Genomic DNA, 17,276 nt, shown 5'->3' with positions numbered 1-17,276 from the left:
GAACCAAATTCCACTTTCAATGACTCACCGATGAATATTGCTGGAGCTATGTACATGTAGAAGCAATAACACATCATCACCTTTGACGTTTAAGGTTGATAGCATTCCACTCCACAAGTAGGTACTGGAATTCACATGTTGTCCACTTCAGTGTCTATCTATCAAGTATGTTCCAGCACAAATGTCTTTTAGAAAGATATAGAGCATGGAACCGAGTTAATGATTTCATTAGGTCTAGTGCGTCAGATGTAAGTTATGAATGTTGCGATTTGATGGTCAAGTAGTCGAAACAACTTCTCATTATTCTTGGGATAAGACTGCGTAGCTCTCGTCTCCCAGACCTTGCGGATGCAGGAGCCTCGTGCATCAAGTTTTCATTTTTTTATTTTATTTGAAGTGTGTCTTTTGTAACACGCACCGCATGATCTGCTTATAAACTAAAATATAATACACAATCATTCATGTATTCTTTATATAATGTCAACTAGGCATGGAAGAATTTAATTAAAAAAAAAAAAGTAGATGAAATATATCCCTCATTTTAGTGCATAATTAGCAAATTATCAACCACAAATGTTGCTTCTATATATTGATGTCTACTAACTGTTTTATCAAACTAATGATAACTATCCAATGTATGATACTATTTATTACAGATGGAAAGGCTAAAATTCTGCCATTAATTATAAGACTCCAAAGTCTTCCTAAATGACTTTGGGTATCACCTTCAGCATAGAGCGAGGATGCTTGTCTGATTCAATATCTCAGTTCAACTCCAGAGATCCCAACCTTCTGCCAAATCAGTAGAGTCCCTGCCAAAGTATTGAATTCAGTACACAAGATTGTACGATTTTTTTATTCCAAAATACTCCACCATTCTGTAATTCCATGAGTCCAAAGCAAAAAATAAATTGAGTTCACTGGAATTTTTAATTATAAAATAATAAAGAATATATTCATGGGGTTAATGAGGTTTGAGTCAAGAGTAGAAAATGTAAATCCTTGCTCCTTAATAAATAAAAAGTGAGAAGGAGATCAGAGAAAAGGCATATATATGAGGTTGAAGTCATCTTTTCCTAGATATTTCGTGAACTTCTAACTATGGCAATTTTAGAACCTAAAGTTGCCAAACTCTAATTTTAACTGTCAGGTTCTTAAGTTCTTTCCAACTTTTGGAAGCTACAAAGAAGTTGGCTGAGGTTTTGGCAATTTGATTTTTTGTTTTTGTATGAATAAATATTCCATTGCAAGAAGAGAAGGGGAATAAAACAATATGATGCAGCCAAGGCTGCCTGGTTAGGCTTGGGAAGTCTACTTTTAGGCCATGGATGGGTTTATCAGCCTTAGGAACTTGTTTATGGGTTACTTGTGTCAGTGCATGCGTTAGTGTTCTCACTGCTTCTTCTTCTTCTAGTTCTATTATTGTTTGAGATCAGGTTTGGTCTTTCCTCTCTCTTTTTCTCTGGTTTTTTTCTATCAAATATCTTCTCCTAGCTAGCTTCTATCTAATCCCTTGTCTGATTTCTTTTAATTTTTTTTCTCTATTCTTGAGAATTAAAAAATTTCTCCTACGATTCTTCTATTCTGGTCCTATATTAGTTGTGTGGATTCTAGATTGAACCTGGACTGTTAGCAGTCCTTTTTTTTTTTTAATCTCTAGATTCTTTCTACAACTTTGAACTTCATTACAGGCCTAGACTGACTGAGCTGATGTGCAGCAATTTTTTTTTCAATAAAAATCAGAATATTATTAAAGAAAAGAAATAAAGAATACAATGGAAAAGAAGAATCACCAGGAAAACTAGCGATCAAGGGATCTCCACTTTTGACATTGCCATCAGCAGGGCCTGAGAGGCTAACTACAAAATCTAAATCTTGGTCTAACTGTAATGTCAGACACAAGCTCTCTTATTATGTAGTGAAGTAAAATCATTGAAGCTGCTGAAATTTCGGACTTTGTTGTATCTTTAGTGAGGTAGTCCGCCACCAGATTGGTTTCTCTAAAACAACGGGATATCTTCCAAGTAATAGAGTTGAGGAATAGTTGAAGCTATGTCCGGTCCTGCATAACAAACTAAGGAATCGTCTTTGCTTGGACTGTTTTCACAACAGCTTCAGCATTAGATTCAATCCATAGGAACGATACACAAAGATTCATAGCATGAAGTATGCCTTCCACCAAACCCCAAAATTCAGCAAAATAATTCGAAAAAATCCCAAGAAATATCTAAACAGACTCAAGAATTCCCCCATGTGCAATCTTGATGGCCACTTGGTAGGGCACGGATGGAACAATAGGTTGGAACTTTTGTTAATACCGATGAGCCGGGAAACAACCTGGATCACCTGCTAAGGCCCCTAAAAGAATACTACCCACACTAACCCTTCCTGGGTTGCCAAAAGAGCAACCATCCACATTAAGCTTCACCCAACCAATCATTGGTTTATCCCAAACAATCTAAAGAATGATACGTCCAAGATCGTTCATTAGTTTTGGTACCAACAGATAATTCTGTTACTTTACTAGCAAAAGTGTTTTGACTTTGTGGTGTATTGAGCATAATAATTATGTGAATCACATTTTTCGCATGTTCCACATGAGTTGGATTCCATGAGTTATACCCTCTAGTTATAGATGATATCAAATATTCTCAAATATTTGATATACTCATATTGTGAGTCACATTTTGCACATGTTCCACATGGGTTGGATTGCATGAGTCATACCTTTCAGTTATAGATGATATCAAATATTCTCCTACTCATATTATGAGAATACAATCTTGTATCTAGGGTAGTTTACCTTGTATTGAGCATCCATGTATAGGAAGTCCAACTAGTATCATTGTATAAATACCCCTTCATATCATCAATGAAATCCATTAAAGTTTCATGATCTAACATGATATCAAGAGCCTAACAAGCTCCATTGAGCTCTATCCCTCCTTCCCTACTCCAACTCCAATTTATAGCGTTCTTAGAAGCTATCAAGCTTGCTATGATTTTGGATTTATCTAGGACTTGGGTGGAGTGTGATTTTTATTCATTAGTGTGGTGTATCCACAAAGAGTCTATTCCATAGTGCTTTCGCCAACAATGGTTATTTTATAAGAGCTATCCAGGTAGGATCTTTTGGGTGGTAATTCACTGCTTTAAGGGAGTCAATTCAATGGCAAATCTGCTTGCAAAACATGTTGTTATTCAAGAATATCTAACATTAGGAGATACCTCCATGTTTTTCTATTGCTAAAATAAATTGGGATGCGTTAGGAAAGTCTCGTTTCATATTTACATGATGTGTAATTCGAGACTAGTTTTCTTGTTTGCTGATGAAAATGCCAAAGGAGGATAGATAGACTGATAGTGGTTTGGGCCTGAGGGTTTTCTATGTTGCTTTCGTTTGTGCTCTTATAATTCTTTCATTCCTTTTAATAAAAGTTCATTGTTGACTTTAAGAAAACTTGCCGGCAATCCCTGTCTTTGACAACAAATAAAGTTTACAAGGAATTTTATAATCCCTTTTGAATTTAATTTAACCTCCTGCAAGTTTCTGTTAACCATACCAAAGATTTTAAAAGTGGATGTACATCTCCCTTCATATCTTCTCACGTTTCGCTCACACCAAATATTCTCCGCCACAATTAAACCCACCTCCCCAAGGATCTTTCACGAACAGAATCATCCTTTTCATCAACCACCATTGAACCGACTCAGCCACGCAGTTGTGGTTATTCCATGATATGCCAAAGTAATCAATGAACTTCCCCCAAACTTCTGTGGCAAATTTGCATTTCAAGAAAAGTGAGATATAGACTCACCAACTTCATCACAAATGTTACATTTAGACACTAAGTGCACACTTTTCCCACAAACAACATCATCTCCAAGAAATTTATTATACTTTTTTCCAGCTAAAAGATCATTGTATTAAAAAGGGGAGAAAATAATGTACAAAAGAAACAATGGCCTCTAAGCTAGAAACTCCAACAAGCTTGGTAACCACACAAAACCTAACACTCCCCTGCCTTCGATATTGCCATCAGTAGGAAAGAGAGATCAACACCCTTGACGAACAAAGAAACAAAAGAACTTTATTTGATTTGAAATCTGGACTTGCCTTGAGCATCCAAAAGAAACTCTCCTTAATCGAAACATGCCAAGTAACAGGAGTGCTAGTTTCAAACTTTGCTTCCTATTCACCAAAAAAATTTCAACTATTGAGGTTGAGGTTGCAAAATTGTCCCAAAACAATGGAAAACAAAGGGAATTTGGGGTTTTCCCGATGAATTTCATTGCAATCCGAGAAAGCCCTAAACTTCCCTGTGGGAGTGCGAGTCCAAACACATCTACCCTCCACATCATATTAAGGAACATTTACCGAATTATATGTAGTAAAGACATTTCTCAGAATACTAGAATGTACCTCCGAAAGCCGCCATTCAAAGTCCAAAATAAAAGTAGCAACCTTTAATTTTGCATTATGAAATGTATTTGCATCTCAATTAAAGCTTCCCCTACCCACCCATCTTTCCAAAAAAACATTTGTGTTTCTATTTCCCACAATCCATCTCTCCTTGCTAGATACTTCCACATTCTATTCAAATTCCAGGACATATTGATGATGATTCGTAGCTCCTTTTTAATGCTCCTATAGAATTTAGAAATTGTTCCCATGCTTGACCTCCCAAACCTGCTTATAGAGCAGAGCTTTATTCAAATTATGAAGTCTTTGAATTGCAAGCCCACCTTCATTCCTTCGCTTACAAACTTGATCCCATTTTACCATTATAGCTTTTGAGGAATCCACATCTCCAATCCAAATGAAGTTTCGCATCCATTTCTCCATTATTTTTAATAGGGAGAAAGGCCACCAGTAAATCGAAAAATTATGCACCAGCCCCCAAAGATGATAGATCTAACAAGTTCCACTCTCCCTACAATGAATAGCATTTTTCCTTTCCATCCCACCATAAGCTCTAGCATCAAGGAATCCTTCTTGACCCTCCCTTCAAAAATTTCCACTCCTAGATATTTGGTGAAAAGTTACGGATTGAAATTTCAAGTGTGCGAGATATGCATTGCTTCTTGGATGAGTGGATTCGACCCAGGAAGAACTTACTTTTGTCAAGATTGTCTCTCTGCCCAGAAAATTCAATTCATTAAGTTTCCTAACATACCATATGGATGCATTCATGAAAATAAAGATACCATCAACAAACAACAAATGACCCCCTTGGCCCTTGTAAGGTTTTAATCTCTTTTTTCTTGAATAAGAGATCGGAGCCCTTTACATAGAACTTCTTCCGCTAAGATGAATAAAATCAACGATATCGGATCACTTTGACGGAGCCCTCTCTCCACACCAAAAAAAAACCCCTCCGAACCACTATTGAAGAGAATAGATATTCTCGAAGTGGCTAAGATCTGACACACCCTGTTTATCCAATTTTTTGAAAATCCAATTCTTCTCACTATATGAAATAGAAAATTCCAAGAAAGTGTGTCATAAGCTTTCTAAATGTCTATTTTAATCCCCATTCCTCCTCCTTGAGTTGTTGAGAACATTATGATCGCCAATTTCGATGTCAAACTAATTTGGTATGGATAACCTTTCCAATCTGAAAGCCCCTCTGTTCTTCAGAGATAAGTTCAGGGAGAAGATACGGCAATGTTGTTGCCATGATTTTTTGTAAAATTTTACAGAAGTAATTCCCCATACAAAGGGGCCTGAACTTGTCCAGCATCACAACTCCCTCTGTCTTTAGGATCAAAATAAAAAAGAATTATTATTAACTCCTTTTGGCACGCATCTCGACCAAAAAAAAATATTTGATTACATTATAGACGTTATCAGCTACCACCTCACAACAATGCCTAAAAAAAGCCCTTGGGAATTCCTTTGGATCTAGATTTTTTTTTTCTCTAAAAGATCATGTATATTAATAAGAGAGTGAAAATTGTACAATGAACCCTAAACACCGGGGAAATAAATAAAAGAACAGAGAAGAAGAGAAACAACCAATGTAGTCCCAGAACTCTTCCCCACCTTCGGCATTGCCATCAACAAGGAGGAGGATGAGGCATCATGAAAGTAAAATTACACTAGTAGAATCTATAACGCGACATGCCCATCACATCATCCAGAAAATATTGTAATATCTCCGAAGGCCACATCAAAATTGGTGAAGTTGCTTCCTTCTTGGCTGCCGTATTTGCAAGAAAATCCACTATGGGATTTGCTTCCCGATAGCAATGAGTAATTTTCCAGCGGATACTCTTGAGAAAAGAGAGAAGCGCCCACTTCTGCCAGACAAACCATGGCACCAAACCCCTTTGCACCATCATAACCCCTGATACCGAATCACATTTAACCCACAAAGACTTACAGTTCATCTCTCTCGCTCTTTCGATACCTTCAAACAACGAATAAAATTCAGCTTGGAAGCTAGTTGCATTCCCTAAGAAAGAGTTGTAGTACAAGACCATCTGCGCATTACTGTCTCTTATAATTCCATTGGCCCTTGCTCTTCCTGGATTATCCAGAGATGACCCATCACAATTTAATTTCCACCATCCATCCCTTGGCGGCAGCCAAGATATCTCCCCACTCCCTTGACTCGCCATCTTGGGACCGTGATGTCAGCTTGGAACACCTTTGCTAGTCTAGGCGCGATTTTATTCTATCTCTCTTTCCTGGACCACGCCTTTGCACCTCATCCATGATGCCTTTGACGATCTGAATAAAGGAAGAACTTACCCACTCTGGATCTAGATCTCGCACTGCAACATTGAATGAAAGAATAATCCTTGAAACTATTAAAAAATATGATAGCAAGATCCGAAAAACCCGTTTGTCAAAAGATAAAGCCTTTATTTAACATAGGTGATGAAATCAAATAGATCAATATAATTAGAAACCTCTAGCAGTCAACTTTTTTTCGCTAAAGGACCATTTGTATTAAAAGGGGGAAAAAAAAAAGAATATTGGTGGGATTCAAAACTAGATACTCCAACAAAAATGCAATTCCGACTCCCCCACTTTTAGCATTGCCATCAATAGGGGATCCAAAGTATATTCGAAATCTTTGTCTACAATTAGCATCTATCTCAAGCTTATAATGCACCACAGAAGGAAAACTTGCAATTGACGATGAACATCATTCTTTGTGACTGATTTAGAAAGAAAATCTGAGATTGGATTGGCCTCTATAAAGCAATGACAAATCTTCCACTCAATAGAGGCTAGAAAAGGCTAAAGCTACAAGAAATCTTGGAGCACACACCGTGGAATAAACTTGGAAGAAATAAAAACCACCACCACCACCGAGTGATATTCCACCCATAACTTACGAATTCCCAGTTCTTTTGCAAAATTCAAACCATGCACCAGGCGTAAGAACTCTGCTTCGTAATTTGTTTGCTAGCCAAGCCTTCTTGCATATATAACAAGTCACCTATGGAAGATGCAAAGCCATGCGAATGAGGAGAAAGTGATTTAATTTCATTTCATAGTTCAACCAAATCATCTGTAGATAGTCTACCATGGATAGCCTTCCCCTTGAACAACTCCACCCCCAGGATACTGAGTAGGAAAGTTGTACTTTGGAATGCGAAGAATTTCTTTAATTCTTCTTTTCTTGGCCAATGGAATCTCATCCAAAAATAGCTTACTTTTTTCGAGATTGATTGACTGCCCTGAATATGTTGGTAATCATCAAGAAGGGCTTCAAACACTTCATGCTCTTGATATCAGCATTAATAAATAGAAATAATATTACCAACATACATCAAGTGAGTAGGAACCTGATCATTCCTTGGACCTGGCACTACATGAATTTTTCCTTCAACCCGATAGAAAGATATGCCATGACATAGAGCCTCTTCAGCCAAAATAAATAACATGGGAGAAAGTGGATCCCCTTGCCAAAGCCCTCGTTTCGTACTGGAAAAACCGATTGGGCCACCATTAACAAGAATTAAGAGCATATTGGATAATAGGATCCACTGTATACAATAAATCCCCGTACTCATACATAACATAAAAAAGGAAGGAGCACTCAATGGTGTCATATGCCTTTTTGCACATCCGGCTTTAATCCCAAACTATCACCAAATGACTTTGAAAACATATGATTAGTCAACTCCAATGCTAAGGTAAAATTAGAGAAGATCACTTTCCCTTCTCTATAACAATATGAAATCTTCCACTGAATCTGAGCCTAAAAAGGCATATAATGATTCCACTGTTGCATGAAAAATCCAAGGAATGCCGTAATTAAACTAAATCCGCCCAACACCTACTAGCTCCAGTAGCCCACACACCCTCTCAACCTGCTCCCAACAATACCATTGACCTCCCCAAATCAACCCACCCCTAAAACTCCCCACACTACCCCAACTCCTTGCCCCGCCCTCTTCTTCCCCTTGAAACTCCTTGGACTTGCCTCCTTCCCGCTGATGCCATGCAAAACAACCTTATTCCATCCCCACAGCCCCTCCCCGATTCCCTTTAACCCCATCCCCTCTCCCCACTACACTCTCACCTGCACATCCCATCTCTAACCATAAGCTCTCCCTAGCATCTCCCATCTCCCCTTGCCCTATGGAATTAAATAATAGGTATTTAATGGAGACAAATAATTACTTTGCTAAAGGTTAAAGGCGATAATATCAAAAATCCACTAATTTCTTAGGGTTTCTTTCTTTTATTGAATTAAATAGTAGTCATTTATAGAGGAAGATTTAATAAAACGACGTTAGTAGTTTAAGATTTTGCTCGTAAGGTTTATTAAATAATAGGCAGATTTGTAATGTTGTGGTTAATTAAGAAGGCCTTTACTAGGAAAAAAAAATTAAGATGACCTTTTATACCACCATCTACTGCGAAGGATCGGAAAGGAATAAGTGGAGATGGATTTTCACATCCTCTAATTGGAAGCGAATTTGGAGGTCCATCAATTTTGAAATTAAATCCAAAGCCAACCACCTCCACTCTACTTGTATGAGCAGTGAAATGCTTTGTCACATTGTTTCCTCCTGGGGTTTGCAAATCCATCTGTTGTAATATAACTTATTTCACTTTCCATGTTGGGGGAGTACCCCTTCTGTCCCCTAATGGGGTAGTTCTGTACTTTTTTGCCACTATTGATCTATAGTTAGAGGCAGAGGTAGAGTTAATAAAGCACCATTAAATGCTAAGGTATTTGTTCTTTTCATATGCATTCAACTACGGTAAAAAATTATCGCCACTAAAGGTCCATAGTTAGAGGCAAATAAAATAAATTGCCACTTTTTTTTTGCTAACCACGGGTATCCAGGCCTTCAGCCTGACTAGTCCCGTGGACCCATACTGACCCCACAACTGCATGGACCGGGTCATACCAGGCTTGAATGAGAATCATTCAACTTTCATCGAAAGCAGTGAAGAGCAATAACACACCTGTGTGAGTGGCCCTAAGGATGTAAAAGGAGTCGAACTCAGAATCACATGCTTCTTGAGGTGAAAGTCCCTTGCCAACTCGACTACCCCTTAGGCCTCTGAACCGCCACTAATTATTTAAGGCATTTTGTTATTTGTGGCGGTTTATGTAGATTTTTATTCTTATAATTAAAAAAAGTTATTAGAGGTGGTAGAATTGTACCAACTTTAAAAGTGCAGTTTTAGTGATGATTTTATATTATTGCCTCAAATGGTATACTATTAGAGGCATTATGGAAAGCTTGAGCTTTAAAGGCAAAATTCTACAACCGTTGTGTAATACCTAAGTTGTGACTATCTAGTATTGGCAAGAAATTACTGTCTTAGTGCATTAATTAAGAGTATCATAGAAGCACGGGATCGGATTAGGTTCACGTACGTGAATAATCTCGTACGACCCTGGTGTGGATTTGGAATCCAATTTCTCTCTCTTCATTTAATAGATTTCAAATCCATGGATCAAGAGCATACGAGATTGTTCTCGTACGTGAACGTGATCCGAATTCTAGAAGTACGGCCATTGGCGCTTTTCTTGTAGTGTAAGAAATAACTCACCTTTCAACGAATCAGTCAATTGTCCTCGAATATTATTAGCTTTACAATTCTACTTACAAGATTTCTCCCCTATAAATTGTCTCAAAGATTTTAACACCCTTCCCCAAACCCTACCTTCCGATACTGCATCAATTCAAGTTGTAAAGTTTGGGTTTCCTAACAACCTTGAGTAGACGTATTACATCTATGTCATTCTTTCGGATGACAACAGCCATCATGTATTGGTTTTTTTTCTTTTACTGACCCTCCCTCAGATTCATTCTTCGTCATATCAATATTTTCATAGTTCTAGTTGGTTAGGATTTAAGATATGTTCATCAATCTAACAAACTTTGTTGCTACATTTCTCATGTAAGGAGATTTGTTTTGTTTCATTATAATTTTTTTCGCATAAATAATATTTTCCATGTAAAATTTTTCTGTTTTGTCATTGTGGTGTTTGTAATTTACGTTAAAACATATAGTGTTTCCGTCATTTTACATGGAAACTTAACAAATGGAGATTCTCGTTAAAGAATGAAATTTTTAGCAATTCATTTCCACCTTTTTGAAATAGAACAACAATAAATGTTATGATCTTTCAATATATATATATATATATATATATTTCCCTAAAGATGCATAAACATGGCACTCATGGGCTTCATTTTGCATTATAACCATCAATTAGATAAAGGAAAACAACACTATTTATATTTTATGTTATCAGTATATTAAAAAAGGGAAATATCTGTACAGGATAACAATACTTTAATTTACAAGGATTAACGTCTAGGGATATAAACAGAGACTAATACGTAATCTTAAGTTTCACCTTCGGCATTGCTGTTAGCTAAACAAAAGATTACCACATAATGAAAACGAACATTATTTCAAGCATGAAGATAATACAATAAATCCAAGGATACATATCCAAGATCAAACAACATAATGCAGCTATATGATTCGAAGGTAAACTCTTTTATTTTTTCGCTAAAATATAATTTATGTTAAAAGAAAGAAATAAGCAATTAATTGAAAAGTTACATAAAATACCTTTTCAAATTGATGGAGTGATCCAAATGTGAGGCATGTTAAATGGATGCAAATCAAATGGGAGATAAGGAGTAATTAGCCCAGTCTTAAGATTGTAAATACCCTTCTCTGGATATTCAGGAACCATAGAACTTAGAATTCTATCATCAGTGAAGTAAATAGAGTTCCCTTGCAGCCATTGACATTCCGTAGTTGACATAGATTTGCAACAGAATCTCCCTATGATCAAAGCTTGATCACCAGCTAGAAAGGGCACTTCTTTCCCTATATATACAGCATTTTTCGAAACATTACCCTTAGGATCCTTAGGATAAGTTTCTGTTAAACTGTAAATCATAAATCTGACTGTTCTTCTAATCAATCTCCTCTTGAACCTTATAACCAATAACAACTTCTCTTCATATTCTACCAGGTAACATTCTACCTGATATTCATGAGCATTCGGAACATTTACGTCGAAAGAAATTTCGCATTTTCTAAAACTAGGTTTAAAACCTACCAAGTTGATGATCCATAACTCTCCCTTTGCAGTCACTGCATAAATCTCTCCCTTAAAAAGCATAAGACTACCTATGAACAGTCCATGTCCATTCAATTTCAGGACAGTACAAGCCCTCTCTCCGAGCTTACATATCTTCAGCTCGGTTGAGTTCAAATCAACTACGATACAGTTATTGTTTAACTTCTTCGAATCGATATCGAATGGGTTTGAAAGGAACATCACCTTTGATAAGTCTTCAAACGCAGTCACATTATGGATGGTTTGAAAGGTGATTCGATCTCCGGTGAAGGGATTCCATGCATAGCTTAATGTGCCGAGCGGCGCCACCATAACTAACCAACCTTGTGAGCATCCTACGCATTGTATGGCTGGAGCTCCTTTGAGATTTATCCAGTAAACTTTGTTATCTTCAAAGCTGAAGAATCCGAAAGTTCCTCTCCTCAGATTGTATTCGAACAAAACTAATGGATTGTAGGGTTTAGAAGAGAGGCTGCGACGCCTCCTGGTTTCGTATGAGATTGATCTCCATGACGGACAAACAGAACCGAATCGGAAAATATCTGGGAAGGCAAGACGATCAGCTATCAAACCATTGATGTGATCTGGAAGATCAGTCCATTTTGAGCTGCCTTCTTCAGTTTCTTCCATCTTGTTTTTCTTCTTAGATGAGCTGATCATCTCTCCCATGAAGACTAAAGCGTTTCTTGCATCCATCAACTCTCAGGGGGGACTGATTCTCAGAGGATGAGGAGGTGGTGGTGGTGGTGGTGGAGGTGACGTTGTTGGACGTATAATTAGGGCTCACTCTTCTGATAATATCTAAGTGGATTTAGCAGTTCTAATTCTCTTCTGTCAGTTGCTGCATTGAGCTGACATGTGTACCATTCTAATGGGAGCGTCCTTCAGACACTTGTGTAATATGACGACGTCGTTAGCTGTACAGTCCTGCATGCCATACAGAGAGTGAACTATTTGGAATGTAAGTAATAAGTGCCAGCGTGGGGCCAGTTGGGTTGGGTTTTATTCCATATTTAAGAAAAAAAAGTTGGTAGGACTATACCTTCCCTATTTAAATAAGTCGAAAATGTGGGACATTGTGTACCTTCTCCCTAAAATATATGATTTACATGAGGGTGAAATGATAACCTATCTTATGAAAGGAAAAATAAGGTTTATGTAGATACTTCCTGCTCATGCGTTCTCATTGGTCCCTGTACATGTGTAGAATCACATTCTTTTTATAAAAAACACTTCCTCCCTTAAATAAGGTGAAAAGTGAAAACATTATCTATAGTGAAAGTGGCAGTGTGGTGAGCATCGGATGGCAGAGACGACCTCGAGGCACGTGCCCAAATACTCTCGGCTATTTGATACTCACCACACCGCCGTACTCACTACAGAGAATAACCGCTCCTAAACAAGAGGAGAATAAATTAAAAAGGATGGTTGTAAAACAACATAAGTACCCTTACCCAAAAATTTGAAATGACAAAAAGACCCTTCAAATAAAATAGGTGATTCATATACCTAATAGGAAAATCTCAGTATTCCCCCATAATATACCATAAATACACCTATAGAGGTGTTATTTAGATAGTCCCATACATAAAGGTCTCTTCGTTTCAAGTATTTCTAAGCAATGGAATCGTAGTGATAAAATTTATGGGAAAGGTTTTCCCATGTCACCAATGTGGACGGAATCTTCCATGCCACACCTACGACGGCCTAAAAAATGGTACATTAGCTGGTTGGGAAGCTTTTAAAAAAATATGTATCCTATTTATTTATCATTTGTATCTTGTTTAGCGCACTACAAGTGAGAGATTCTTCTCCGAAATCTCAAAAACCTTTCATAGTATCAAAGTTTTTCAGAGTAGATTTCTCTTTCGCGAAGTGACAATGGCAACATTGAGTTTGATCCTTCCATCCTAATGTCTATCGATTAAATATCATTACAACCCTATATATAATGTATTACAGTTGTACACTACTAACAGTAACTGAAGCAAAATGAAATAACCTAAAGGAGGTGAATATGTTATGTTACTGAAATTTTAAATCTTTTCGAAATATGAATCTCAAGTGTGATTGCGAAATATAAATTGTGGAATGAATAAAAAGTCACAATCACACAACACCGAGATTTGTAGTGGTTCGATTCAATACGAGTTTAGTCCACTCCCTACAAGATCCTCTTGTAAGGTATTCCACTAGTTCTTCCCTTTTAGTACAGTAGGTAGGAAGGAAGGGAGGAAAACCTTTACAAACTCTTTTTAAGGATAAGAGAATCCGTACAATCTCTTTATAGGATGAGAGGGTCCTTACAACCTCTTTCAAGGATGAGAGAGTCCTTACAATCTCTTAAGGATGAGAGAGTCCTTACAATTTCTTAAGGATGAGAGGGTCCTACATATTTGTCTATGTACGGTCTAGAACAATGTGTAAACAAGGTGTCCAATTCTAGAGCTACCCCAACTCTTGGACAAAAACAAATTCAAAGTGGAATAGAAAGGTTTAGAGTTACCTCTTATGTGGTGCGTGAATGAAATGCAACGTTATAAAATAATGCATCTTTGAAGTCTTCTTAATGTTTGTAATGCAAATTCCAAGATATAGATGAAGAATTGTAGATAACCTTGAGTTCCTCTTGAATGGAAAATGAAGAACTTGAACTCAAGAGATGGTATAGACCAATTTCACTTCTAATGCTCAAATAATGCTCCTCTAAGGATAGGATTCATTTGTAATTAATGATAACATTAGAGGTATTTATAGATGAGGTTAGGGATAAAAAAAAAGGCAAGAAATCTCACTCAAACGGTCACTTTTTGGGTCTTCCGATCGACCTCCATCAGTAGTTGGTCGACCGCTAAAGAGCAGTTGGACAAAACTAGCCATTGGAGCCAGTTGTAAACCAACCGGACTGGCACCGGTTGACCAGACACATCATCCAGATAGATGCTGGTCGACCAGGGCTTCCAGCCGATTGACCACCCGTAGGCTCGGCTAGTTCAATGTTTGACAGGGTTCTATTATACTAACCAATCGTCAGTGTTCTGGCTGTAACTCTCTGGTCTAACATCATATTGACTTGGTTTTAGTTGCTTTGGATTCATAACTCAATTTTCTACAACTTTAATGAAGGAACCATCTCTTGATACCTATTTTAAGATTGGCCAATATGCCCTTGAATAGGGTTATTACTATTTTCTCAGCAATTTCTTATGCCAAATTATTCTTAACATGTTCCTAACCACTTTTAGGTCTTACACTTGGTCAAGGTACATCCTAAGGTCATTCTAAATTTATATAAATTAAAGAATGCAATATGTAGTGCATGCTTATGAAATGCAATGTAGTGCTTATGTCTGGTGAGTGCATTATTACATTGAGCTACACTTAAGATCTTCTATTCTTCTTGCAGTTGGTCCTCAAGAGTCGTCATGTTGACCTTGCATTACTTGATGTCTTCAAATCCTCAATATAAGTCAAGCTTTGATACATTGAGGTCTTGATTCTATAACGTGTGATACCGCCTGATATCTTCCTCAAGTATTGATACCAACTTGTTGATACTCTTCATATTATGGAGGAAGTTACAAGGGATGCCATGACCAGGGACCAAAACTAATAGAACCCGTTTAAGACACATATTTAATCCTAAGGTTTTCTTTCTTTCTTTCTTTCTTTTTTTCGGGGGGGGGGGGGAGAATACATGCACATCCCTACAACTGAATCAAGTTGTGAGGGAAATTCAAGAAGAATACAAAACCAAGAGAGAATTAATTACCACTAGGTACCAAGGCCAACTCTGGGAAGATCACAATGACAAGCACCCTCCTTGATCAATGGAAAAACTTGAGAGGTGTATTCATACCCATCACCATGCTAGCAGCCACTTGACTAGGGGTGTAAATCGGTCGGGCTTAGCCGGGCCTGATGGGCTTGTACCTTTGCACCGTGATCTATCTATTTAATGAATGAGTCGATCACGATTGGATTTTTGGATTAAACCAGGTTTCTACTAATCAGGTTAATCGGGATGTAATTAGGCCTTAAACGGGCTAATGCACTATTAAATGTTTTTTTTTTTCATCATTAAAGCCTGAAACAAGCTTGAATTATCTTAGATTTTACAAAATTTAATATATGCATTAAAAATCATCAATAATTAAGAAAATACTTTACACTTAGTTACATTCAATAATTGATAAAAATATCAATATATACCTTATTCTACAAATAAATAAATAAATCAAATCAAATCAAATCAAAATAGACATATATAATGGTCGAGTTGAGCTGGAATTGTAATCGGTCGGGCTTACGCCGTGCAGCTGAAATGACTAGTTATAAATAGTCTAGGCTTGAGCCTGACACGTTTCTTAATCGAACCGGGCCTAAAATTGATGCCTCTACACTTGACTAGTATCACACTCAACAAAGCCAATGCCCACCACTAAGTTGATTCAACAACCATGCCTCCAAGGAGTGGAGAGAAGGAAAGAACAATGACAGTGGTTGCTCCTAGAGAGGAGCCTTTGAAACTGGATTAGCAGTTGGTTTATAGCCCCTCCCCCATAACCATGGTTTTAAGTATCGGTGCATATCGTGCCGTATCAGCCGATACTTATCAGTATCGGTAGGCATCGACATGATACATACCGATACGCTACGGGGAATTTTGGGCCCTCTTTTGTGTATCGATGTATCGTACGTATCGTATTATGCCTTACCGTATCGGTATCGATACATACGATACTCTGCGATACGAACTTTTGAAAATATGAAAATTCCTAAGAGTATCGGTACGTATCGAATGTATCGTGTAGTATAGAGCCGTATCATACCGTATCGGTACGATACGGCTACTTAAGTGTGAATGTGCCTTTTGTTGTTTGAAACAAACACTTCAAACTCTCACCAACAGTTTTCTATATTTCTCTTCTTTCTTCCCCTTTGATTCACACACCTTTTTGGAGACTCAAATGGTAGATTGAAAGAAACATTGTGGAAGTGAATGGTTCAAAGAAGGAGCAAAACATAGTCCAAGAAGAACCTTGAAGGCTTGAACTTGAAAGTTGAAACATTTGAATAGTAAGTTCTTGAATCTTTACTCACTTTTTTCAACTTTAACATTAGATTTTCAAGTTTTTTTTATAAATCTAAAGTTCATTATACTTAGAATCACATTTTGTGCATCATTATTATATGAAATCATTGGATTTATAAGGATTTACAAACTTTTTTCAAGAGAAAATGAGGGTTTCAATTTTTTTTCAAATTTCTTAGATCTACTCATGCTCAATGGTTAAAAATGTTTAGATTTTTTATATGTTATGTAAAAACAAGTGTTCTACAACTTCCATGGAGATTTTTTATTTTTCTCAAAAAAAAATATATTTTTTAATTTTTTTATTCCGAAATTAATTAAAAAAGAAAAATAAAAATCCCCAAATTTTTTCTTTTTTTTTAGAAAATTTAGTTCATTCTACTCTTAAAAATAATATCATAACTTATAATTACAATGAATGGGAGACCCACTACCATAAATATTTCGACTGGGGTAAATATTGTGCCTATATTCGACAAGTGCAGAATATCATTGTAGTTGCTCCTATTGAAGAATAAGGTCCTAGCCAAGGATTTGAACCACCATACACTCTTCATGACACTTATCTGGCAATGGCAATGAGGAAAGAAAAA

At 37.0% G+C, this 17,276-nt stretch overlaps 1 protein-coding gene across 3 annotated transcripts; it reads right to left on the bottom strand.

Moving 5' to 3' along the window:
* Positions 1 to 563: 563 nt before the first annotated feature.
* On the bottom strand, positions 564 to 12,369 carry LOC122086378 (putative F-box protein At4g22170). Of its 3 annotated transcripts, none has more exons than XM_042655150.1 (2): positions 11,069 to 12,369; positions 564 to 812 (listed from the first exon to the last, which is right to left on the bottom strand). In XM_042655150.1, the coding sequence occupies exon 1, from the start codon at positions 12,282 to 12,284 to the stop codon at positions 11,073 to 11,075; it is 1,212 nt and encodes a 403-aa protein (XP_042511084.1). In that variant the 5' UTR covers positions 12,285 to 12,369; the 3' UTR covers positions 564 to 812; positions 11,069 to 11,072. The 3 variants fall into 3 exon arrangements, with proteins under 3 accessions (XP_042511084.1, XP_042511086.1, XP_042511085.1); XM_042655152.1 differs by having other exon boundaries at positions 11,793 to 12,369; XM_042655151.1 differs by lacking the exon at positions 564 to 812 and adding an exon at positions 5,367 to 6,780.
* Between the last annotated feature and the right edge of the window lie 4,907 nt (positions 12,370 to 17,276).

Source organism: Macadamia integrifolia, chromosome 8 (genome assembly GCF_013358625.1).
Source record: "Macadamia integrifolia cultivar HAES 741 chromosome 8, SCU_Mint_v3, whole genome shotgun sequence".
Classification (NCBI taxonomy): domain Eukaryota; kingdom Viridiplantae; phylum Streptophyta; class Magnoliopsida; order Proteales; family Proteaceae; genus Macadamia; species Macadamia integrifolia.
This window is presented reverse-complemented; position numbering and strand designations above follow the sequence as displayed.

Coding starts and splice junctions, on each gene's coding strand:
- LOC122086378 (XM_042655150.1), bottom strand. CDS start 12,284: ATGGATGCAAGAAACGCTTTAGTCTTCATGGGAGAGATGATCAGCTCA.